General features: G+C 54.1%; 1 protein-coding gene across 1 annotated transcript in view; it reads left to right on the top strand.

Annotated features, from left to right (window-relative positions):
• Window positions 1–9,957, top strand: part of Agap2 (ArfGAP with GTPase domain, ankyrin repeat and PH domain 2) — an 18,051-nt gene that overhangs the window by 5,317 nt on the left and 2,777 nt on the right. The window contains exons 2-20 of the mRNA XM_010644825.1: window positions 3–254; window positions 1,788–1,846; window positions 2,417–2,504; window positions 2,686–2,771; window positions 2,915–3,062; window positions 3,974–4,108; window positions 4,413–4,522; window positions 4,938–5,096; window positions 5,235–5,321; window positions 5,404–5,508; window positions 5,920–6,082; window positions 6,264–6,383; window positions 7,445–7,573; window positions 8,391–8,450; window positions 8,684–8,832; window positions 8,941–9,031; window positions 9,169–9,391; window positions 9,495–9,750; window positions 9,876–9,954. Coding sequence (XP_010643127.1) covers window positions 3–254; window positions 1,788–1,846; window positions 2,417–2,504; window positions 2,686–2,771; window positions 2,915–3,062; window positions 3,974–4,108; window positions 4,413–4,522; window positions 4,938–5,096; window positions 5,235–5,321; window positions 5,404–5,508; window positions 5,920–6,082; window positions 6,264–6,383; window positions 7,445–7,573; window positions 8,391–8,450; window positions 8,684–8,832; window positions 8,941–9,031; window positions 9,169–9,391; window positions 9,495–9,750; window positions 9,876–9,954 — 2,499 coding nt within the window. The remainder of the gene's footprint in view (window positions 1–2; window positions 255–1,787; window positions 1,847–2,416; window positions 2,505–2,685; window positions 2,772–2,914; window positions 3,063–3,973; window positions 4,109–4,412; window positions 4,523–4,937; window positions 5,097–5,234; window positions 5,322–5,403; window positions 5,509–5,919; window positions 6,083–6,263; window positions 6,384–7,444; window positions 7,574–8,390; window positions 8,451–8,683; window positions 8,833–8,940; window positions 9,032–9,168; window positions 9,392–9,494; window positions 9,751–9,875; window positions 9,955–9,957) is intronic.

Raw genomic sequence — 9,957 nt, 5'->3', positions numbered from 1 at the left:
CTCCGCCGCCTCCGTGCAGCCCCCCGGGCCGGCGCCTCCAATCACTCTGGAGCCTCCAGCTCCGGGTCTGAAACGGGGCCGGGAGGGGGGCCGAGCATCCACCCGAGACCGCAAGATGCTCAAGTTTATCAGCGGTATCTTCACCAAGAGCACAGGGGGACCTTCTGGCTCCGGGCCCCCTTCCGGACCCCCAGGCCTGTCTTCTGGCAGCGGGTCCAGGGAGCTGCTAGGCGCAGAGCTCCGAGCCTCCCCTAGTGAGTAGGGTCAAGGCCTGGTAGTGGAGATGGGAGGGCACCTGGAATGCTCAGTTCGGGTAGGGGGCGACGTGCGGAAAACTAGGAAAGCTTTTCCGTTGGGTGGGCGGGCGGGTGAGCAAAGCTCACTCAGCTGCCAAGGACTGAGGCAAAGAATACGAGGTTTTGAAAGGGGCGAGCAGCTGCACTGTCCGACATGCAAGGTGACTTGATTTTAGAGCCTCAGAGCTTCCTGGGAAATGATGCCCTTGGTCAGAGTGATTATAGGAAATTGCTCTCAGAGAAGTCTAGAGAGACATTGAAGGAGAAGCCTCAGTTTCCCCTGCGCACTTGGGGCAGGTGGCGTGACAGTGACCTTGCAGCTAGCTGCTGGCCACAGACAGGTCTCCCGGGGCCGGGAGCAGGCTAGTGGTCTTCTCCCAGCGACGGAGGCGGATTGGGCGGCCCGCGGGTGTGCGGGGGCTGGAACGCTGAATATTTAAATGTGAAGCGAGAGGGGCGGAGAGGAATCCTTGCTGCCCCGCCGCCGGCCCCCGCCCCACAGCGGTGTCCGCACCCGCGGGGGGTTGACCCCGAGTGAGTCAGGGGGGCGGAACTGCTGCAAAGACAATTCCTACCCCAGGAGACTTGGGAGGCAGTTCAGGGAAGGTAGTGTTTTATTTATTTATTTCCCAGGGGTGTCTTTATTACTATTTTTTAACCGAGGGAGACAGGAGGGGGACTCGGCTGGGCTCACACTCCCCGGAGGGGAGGCGGGTTTGGAAGCGGGGGCGGCCCCCGGGGCTTGGCTCAGGAGCGGGTGGGAGCAGATGGTTCCGGATCCCAGAGTTCCCGCCGCAGCTGAGGCGCCCCGGGAACGTCCGGCCAGTGTCAGTCATGGGGGCTGCACCGGCCTGCGGAAGGAGCCTCCTTTTCCCCTAAAGGCCCGTGGCTTCTCTGAGCCCGGGGACAGAGCCCTGACCCGGAGGAGCTTGTGGGGAGGCTGTGGAAGAGTGAAGCTAAGAAAAATACCTTGGGCTGTGAAGAGAGGTCAGGGCCACCGTGCCATTGACCTTGAAAAAGGGAGGGAAAACCCTCACCTCAGTTTCTCTCGAGTGAAATGGAGGTTCAGGAAGACCCACTCTTCCTGTCCCACTACTTCCTCCCAGACCTGCCCTGGGAATCTGGAGTCAGGGATGAGCCCCTCTTCCATAGGAAAGAACTCACCACTGTTAGAACACTACTCTCTCAGTCTGGGGCAAGGACCCACGTTTGGAGATGTGCTTTAAAGGAGATGCCAACTGAAGTATTTTTGTCTTGCTAGCTCTGTTGCTAAGCAACCACTGAGCGGCAGCAACAGCTGTGGAGAGAGTGGCTGGCATGGGAGGACTAGGGACCACTCTCAGACCTATCCGTTCTACACACCTCTCTGTGAAGGCAGGGTCCTGGGGTTCAGGGAGCTGCAAAGAAAGGAGGACTGGAGCCCTCCAGGCTGAAGGTCTGGAGTCCGGCTGCACAGGAGCCACCCCTCTTACTGCCCCTCTCCCATTGCAGAGGCTGTGGTCAATAGCCAGGAATGGACTTTGAGCCGCTCCATTCCTGAACTACGCCTGGTAGGTAACCCAGGTCCCTGGCCTGCAGGGAAAACTGACCTCCCCCACTGTACTCTCCTCTCCATTCCTTTCACCTGCTGTTTTTCTGTGAGGGCAGCACTAGTTTTCCAGTTCTCCCGAGACTGCCTGTATTGCCCTGTTGTGGGGCTTGATGCATCTGCACTTTTTCTTCGCTAGGCTTTATGCTCTTTTCTCTGCTAGTCCAGGGCTCTCTTCGAGGCTTCTCCTCACTTTTGGCTTCTGGCCTTTGGCCCTTCACGTTCTCTTGCCCAGAAGAGGGCAACACTTTCCAACTAGGCCTGAGATGGCTTACACACACACACACACACACAGAGCACAGAGCTAGTCCTGAGCTACTGACATTCTTCACCTTATGGTCCATTTCAAGCTCAGGATCATTTCTTACCTTGCTTCTACCAGTTGCTTTCTCCTGACTGCCTGTCATCCAGGCCCTGTAGGCTCTGCTTGGGTGAATTAACACCGCCAGTCCCTTCTGGTTCTCTGACTTGAGCAGATCCAAGCATCTTTCCCCTTCTTAATTTTATCTTTGCTCTTCAACATTGCCTTCAGGGTGTTCTGGGTGATACCAGGAGTGGGAAGTCATCACTCATCCACCGGTTCCTGACTGGCTCTTACCAGGTGCTGGAGAAGACTGAGAGTGAGTTCTCAGGAGCCACAGTAAGCTAAGGATTGGGGCTGGGGGTCCAGTAAGACCAATGACTGGGCAAGAATGGAGACTAGGGTAAAGGATGAAGCCACAATAGTTAGAGTACAGGGAAGTTGGAAATGTTTGGTGATCTGTCACCCCTGACCTGTTTATCCTCAACTGTTCTGGACAGGTGAGCAGTATAAGAAAGAGATGTTGGTGGATGGGCAGACTCATCTGGTGCTGATCCGAGAGGAAGCTGGGGCCCCTGATGCCAAGGTGAGGGGTGCTGGAGGTGGAGTGGCTGGCTGGGGATGGTATTGGGCAAGGGAGAGGGCTCTGGCTCCTCAGGTCTCCTTCTGTATAATGTTCAAAGGAATAGACATGTCTGACCCTCCATTTGCCTTCCCAACCCCCGCAAGTTCTCAGGCTGGGCAGACGCTGTGATCTTCGTCTTCAGCCTGGAGGATGAGAACAGTTTCCAGGCTGTGAGCCGTCTTCATGGACAGCTGAGCTCCCTTCGGGGGGAAGGGCGAGGAGGCCTGGCCCTGGCACTGGTGGGGACACAAGGTAAGGAGAGGTTGAGGAAGCAGTGCTTCCATGGGAGCCCTAGTTACCACTAGGGTATTGCCCAACATGGGTGTGAACTTGGTAAGGTGTGGAAATGGCTACTTATATTTCAGTAACCCTCTAGAGGGATCCTGATCTCCAAATAAGGTAGTCATAAAGCCAGACACAGACTTCCCAAGGTCTGAGCAGGAAAGAGGGTACTACTAAGAAGTAGTCACAGTACGTAGACATCATAGTAGCCACCTCCATTTCTCTCCTGAGATGTTACCTACCTTGTGTTCTCACCCTGCCTTTTCCTGATGGAATCACACAACACACAGAAAATCTTAAGTAGTATGGATAGGAATCTTCCTATTTTCTCCTTCCTACAGCTGGGTCATGCTGATACCTTTTAAAAGAACTTATCTGAAAACAAAAGACTCTGTGTGGTTGCCTGTCCTGCAAGTGCTAGCCTCCACCTGTAGCTTGCATACTGGTTTCTCACTGCAGAGTGAATGATCCACCTGTCATCCATGGGCATCCAGCCTTTTCTTAGTTGACATATCTGGTACCCTCTCACTCATGGCAGGGGTCAATTTTGTCTCAGGGCAGAGTGATCATTACTTGTGAGTCTCAGCCACTTCAAACCTTGTTGGGAAGTTCCACTCACCTTGGAGTATTCTTTGAACACACACACGCACACACACACACACACACACACACACATCTCACATAGGCTCCTTTCACAAAGCTGAGTTTGTCAGCTGGGCTCAGAACTCAGAGGCTTATACATTCCAATCCACTTGCAGACTGACAAACTCCCACACCCCACCTCCAGTGTGCACAGCCTGAACATAGAACACAAGGGAAATGGAATCATGAACAGTAGGGAAGGGGCCTCTCATCCAATCCTGCCCCTTTCTTGTTCTCAGACAGAATCAGTGCTTCCTCCCCTCGGGTGGTGGGTGATGCTCGTGCCAGGGCTCTGTGCGCAGACATGAAACGCTGCAGCTACTATGAGACTTGTGCCACCTACGGGCTCAATGTGGATCGGGTCTTCCAGGAGGGTAAGTGTAGTGATATCAGCATATGTGGGAATCAGGGAACTATGAGCCTGAAATATTCTAGAGGCCCAGAATCCAGACTTCTGTGGGAGTCAGGACAAATTGGGAAGGCCAGAGAGGGTTTGCTTAAAAGTCACATGGTCTTTCTGGGCTCCAGGAGCTGGCAAGCCCACAGGTGGTCTGGTGACCAGTGATAAGAAAGGTGGGGCTTATGTTACCTCCTGGGGGTTTCTCAAAAACTCAGCATGGACAGGTGGTCTTGGGTATCTGCCCTGCTCACGCCTCCTCCCTCTCCCCCTCCACTCAGTGGCCCAGAAGGTGGTGACCTTACGCAAACAGCAACAGCTTCTGGCTGCCTGCAAGTCCCTGCCCAGCTCTCCAAGCCACTCAGCTGCTTCTACCCCCGTAGCTGGGCAGGTGAGTTGATGTTTCAGAGACAAAAGAGGAGGGGCTGGGAATCCAAATGCAGGTACAGAATACTAAAGGATGTTGGAGGAGCTGGGAACAGGTGGAAATGGCAGATACCGTTTGTGGAAAATGCATTGGGCTAGAAATCAACCAGGTTTGAGGTGTCATTTGCAATGTCCTTGAACAAGTCACCTAACCCTCCAAGGTTATCTGAAAGATTGTATGGCATAATACTTATAAAGTCAAACCATGCAAAACTGAAAGCACTCTAAACAATGCTAGTCAGAGCTTTCAATATGAAAGATAATATCAATGAATAGTGGTGATGAGTTCAGAAAAAGTCTCCAATTCCCCAAAACTGGATGTAAGGGTAGCTTGGTGGACACCTGGGTATCTCAACTTTTTGGCTCTTCCTTATCCCCAGGCTAGTAATGGGGGCCACACTAGCGACTACTCTTCTTCCCTTCCATCCTCCCCCAACGTTGGTCACCGGGAGCTCCGAGCTGAGGCAGCTGCAGTGGCTGGATTGAGCACACCAGGGTCCCTGCACCGGGCAGCCAAACGCAGGACCAGCCTCTTTGCGGTATTAAACATCCCTACCCTCTTGTCCTCTGTTACCTTCCCATCTTCCCTAGTTCATCGACCCGTCTGTGGGCCCTTCTTCATTTGTCTTCCCTGTCTTTCTAGCTATCTTTCTTATTGATCCCAATAATCATTCTAGAATCGTCGGGGTAGTGACTCTGAGAAGCGAAGCTTGGACAGTCGGGGAGAGACGACAGGGAGTGGGCGAGCCATCCCTATCAAACAGGTGAGTGTCCAGGGGCCAGGGAAGGCTGGAGTCAGCTAATCCTAGCTGGCTTTTCTCTCACGTATGTCTTTCCCTATTCTAGAGCTTCCTACTAAAGCGAAGTGGCAATTCCTTGAACAAAGAATGGAAGAAGAAATACGTGACCCTATCCAGTAATGGCTTCCTACTATACCATCCCAGCATTAATGTGAGTGGCAGAAAGTGGGCCACATTTGCCAGCATTGGATGCCCTTCCTACCTACCTTGTGCCTCTGACAAGCATGAATATCATTTCTGAGAAGATCTAGTCCTGTTCACTTAAGTTTAGCAAGCATGTTAAGAGCCCACCATTTTTCCATGCTGGGGTTGTGAAGGTAATTTCATCTCTCCAGGAATTTAAATCTAGCGAGAGAGCACCCAGGAAGGGCCTGGCCCTAGCCCACCATTCAGGACTGCTTTCTGGAGGTGATAATTCTAGGCTAAGTTTAATGGGTCCATGCCATAGAAACTCATCCCAGCCCAGTTAGCACTCAGGGTCCCACCCCATACTACTTACTACTTCCCAGCAGCCTCAGAGACCCCAGCCTCCCATACACTCTCAACTCCTGTACCCCTCCAGGATTACATCCATAGTACCCATGGCAAGGAGATGGACTTGCTACGAACAACAGTCAAAGTCCCAGGCAAGCGGCCCCCAAGAGCCATCTCTGCCTTTGGCCCTTCAGCCAGCATCAATGGGCTGGTCAAGGACATGAGCACTGTCCAGATGGGCGAAGGCCCTGGTGAGTAGGGCTCGTGGCAAAGGGGCAAGAGAGGAGCCAGGGCTGGAGAAAAGCGTGGAGAAGGAGGGAAATGGGGCTGGCACTGGACAAGTAGGAAGATGGGTGATAAAGAGGGAACATATAAGGGAGGGGACTAAGAGACAGAGAGGTTCACTGGGGTTTCATCTTCCTCTTCTGACAGAAGCCACTATTCCCACACCAAGCCCCAGCCCCAGCCCCAGTTCCTTGCAGCCACCACCAGACCAGGCATCGAAGCACCTGCTGAAGCCAGACAGGAATTTGGCCCGAGCCCTCAGCACTGGTCAGTGGGATTACCCTCCATCCACTGTTTTTCCAGATACGATGGGATGTTGGGGACTAGGGATATAGCTCAGTGGTAGGGCGCTTGCCTAGCTTGTGCAAAGCCCTAGCTAGGTTTGATCTCCAGTACCAAATAAAGAAAAGAGGGAGGGGGCTGACTTACAAATGGGATGTGGGTGGGAAGTGAAAGCAGGGTGGAGGTTTAGAGCTGGAATACATGCAGGAGAGAACACATGGAGTGTCTGCTGGGTGCCCGGCACCAAGCCCAAACATACTGTGTCTATCGTGGTAGTTAAGACAAGTGGTCTCAAGCCAAGCTGCCTGGCAGTCCCAGCTTGCTACATGGGCAAGTTAATTGCCCTCTCTTTGCCTCAGTTTCCTCATCGATAAAATGGAGACAGTAGTTTTTACCTCACAGGATTACTTTAAGATTTAAACAAACCGAGAACATTGTTCAGCCTATTATCAGCCATCAGTGTTTGGAATGTTTGGAAATGCAGTAGCAAGTAGCATTGCAATATCACAACAAACTTATCAGGTCAAATCCCCCAGGGCTGGGGATTTAGCTCAGTGGTTCTGCTGCCTGCCTTACAAATGCAAGGTCCCGAGTTCGATTCCCAGTACCAAAAAAAAAAAAAAAGAAAAAGAAAAAGAAAAAGATTATAATCCACCATTTTAGGGATGAAGAAACTGAGGCTCAGAAGACTAAGTGACTTGCTCAAGGTCTGAAAGCCAGTAGGTGGGAGAGTCTAGATCTGAGTGCAGGTCTGATTGTAAACCACTCATTTACCCCACTTCCCACCTCCCCAAGAAGGATCCAGGGGGACCTCTTGCAGAGGGACAGCTAAGGAGGCACATCCTAAAATGCCAAAGCTAGTTCAGGGGAAGAGACAGGCTATCAGTAAATCAGGAAATCCAGGGCTGGGGATTTAACTGAGTGCCAGTGCACCTGCCTGGCAATTGCAAGGTCCTGAGTTCAATCCCCGGTACCAAAAAAAAAAAAAAGGTAATCAGGAAATCTGTGGAGGGCACTACTGAGGCAGTTGTGTCCCTCTCCCTAAGACTGTACCCCATCTGGAGACCTGAGCCCCCTGAGTCGGGAACCTCCTCCTTCTCCCATGGTGAAGAAGCAGAGGAGAAAAAAACTGACAACACCATCTAAGACTGAAGGTGCAGCTGTGCAGGCTGAAGGTGAGACTGGTGGGCAGTTCCACTCCCACCCTGGACCCTCACCCTAATGTCAGATCCCTGGGCTAACTCCTGCAGCAGGAGGAAGTGCCTGAGCTGAGTGCTTGGCTGTCATTACCACTGCACACGAGTTAGTGGGAAAATGGATGGACATACCCCAGCCCCCATTCTCAGTGACACCAGTAGACCTGTAGCTTCTGCTCCCTGTCCTGATGACTCTCTAGTTCCTGTTCCTGCCCTTGTCTCCACTTAAGACCCTAGTCCCTGCACCCGTATCCCTAGTGATTCAGTCCAAAGACACCCTGACTTCTGGATTCTGGCCACCCACCTCCTTCTTCCAGTAACTCTGAATGACTGCCAAGTTTCCCCAACAATCCTTGACCATAGTAATCCCCATTTCTGTTCCCCAGTGATCCACCCAGGCCCCAGTAACTCCTGAGCTCCAGGGCCCTCTCATCCCAGCCCCTACCCAGCTCCAGTCCCGTGTCCCTGTGATCCTTCACTCAGATCCAGACCCTCCCTCCCTTGCAGAGACCAGGCTCCTCTCTGCTTGTGATAACCCCATACCCCTGTGCTCTGCTGGGTGCTCAGACCCAGGGTTCAGATCTGCCTACTCTCATGGCTCTTGGCTTTCGCTCCACTCTGCTCCGGGGCCACTGACTTTAGTTCTGCTTTCTCTCCCCATCTGTCTGTCCTGCTTTGTCTCTGGCACTCTCTGTTACTATCTCTCTCCATCTCTCCATCTGCCTTTTTCTCCTCCTTTCTTGGTCTCTGTTTTGCTCTCCATTCTATCTCTATCTCCTTTGCTTCGGGAAACCAGCCAAGCGCAAAATGTGGAAACTAAAATCCTTTGGTAGTTTAAGAAATATTTATAAAGCAGGTAACAAGTGGGGAGCTGGGAGGGGTGCTCAGCTGGGGTGCAGAGGGATGGGGGGTGCCCCTGCCTCTCCCTGCATGTGCTCGGGCTTCCTGCTCTCCCCTGCCCTCTGCTTCCCCTCCCCCTACTGCCCCATTCCCAGGGGTTCGGGATGGACATCAGGGAGGAAGGGTTTGGGGAAGGTAGCCCCTGCCTGAACTCTGTCCCTCATGACCCCAACCCATCCCCCCACCCAGAGGAAAACTTTGAGTTCCTGATCGTATCCAGCACTGGTCAGACATGGCACTTTGAGGCAGCCAGCTTCGAGGAGCGGGATGCCTGGGTCCAGGCCATCGAGAGTCAGATCCTAGCTAGTCTGCAGTGCTGTGAGAGCAGCAAGGTCAAGGTAATGGCTTGGGGAGGGCTAAGTGGATGGGAGGAGAGCTATGGGGTCTTGAGAGGAGGTGGGAGCTGCTCTGAGAGCAGTCAGTACTGACACCAACGCCCTCTGCAGTTGCGGACAGACAGCCAGAGTGAAGCCGTGGCCATCCAGGCGATCCGGAACGCCAAGGGAAACTCTATCTGTGTGGACTGCGGGGCCCCCAGTAAGTGCAAGAGGGCAGGAAAGAGACATGGGAGATGGCATCTCAGGCTAGGAAGTGTGGCTTGCTGGATGGAGTTGGTGAATAAGAGGGTGTCTGCCCTGCCCAATCGGGAACCGACTTTCGCACTCCATCCCCAGACCCAACGTGGGCCAGCTTGAATCTCGGCGCCCTCATCTGCATTGAGTGTTCTGGCATCCACCGTAATCTGGGCACACACCTGTCCCGCGTTCGCTCACTCGACTTGGACGACTGGCCGCGGGAGCTGACCCTGGTGCTGACAGCCATTGGTAACGACACGGCCAACCATGTGTGGGAGAGCGACACTCGGGGCCGCCCCAAGCCCACGAAGGACTCTTCGAGGTACCGTGAAGGAACATATCAGGGGACGTGCAGCTCCTAAGAGGGCCTGTGGATTGGAGGCCGAGGTCCGTAGAGCCCTTTCAGTTGGTTCCTTGTCTTGCAGGGAGGAGCGGGAATCGTGGATTCGTGCCAAGTACGAGCAGCTGCTATTCCTGGCGCCTCTGGGCACTACAGAGGAGCCCTTGGGTCTCCAGCTGTGGGCCGCCGTGCAGGCCCAGGACGTGGCCGCCGTGCTCCTGCTCCTGGCCCACGCGCGACACGGGCCGCTCGACACCAGCGGGGAGGACCCGCAACTCCGATCCCCTCTCCACCTGGCGGCGGAGCTGGCCCACGTGGTCATCACTCAGCTACTGTTGTGGGTATGCGAGTGGGCGTGGTGTTTCCAGGGGGACTCCGGCGGTGGGGTTGGAAGCCGTAGGGAAGTGGCGTGTGTGTGGGGGGGGCCCTCGGGGACGCACAGTCACGCAGCGCTTTCGCCTTCTAGTACGGAGCGGACGTGACGGCCCGCGATGCCCAGGGCCGCACGGCGCTGTTCTACGCGCGCCAGGCTGGAAGCCAGCTGTGTG

The sequence above is a fragment of the Fukomys damarensis genome, unplaced genomic scaffold (genome assembly GCF_012274545.1).
Source record: "Fukomys damarensis isolate Sample0158 unplaced genomic scaffold, DMR_v1.0_HiC HiC_scaffold_15, whole genome shotgun sequence".
NCBI lineage: Eukaryota > Metazoa > Chordata > Mammalia > Rodentia > Bathyergidae > Fukomys > Fukomys damarensis.
This window is presented reverse-complemented; position numbering and strand designations above follow the sequence as displayed.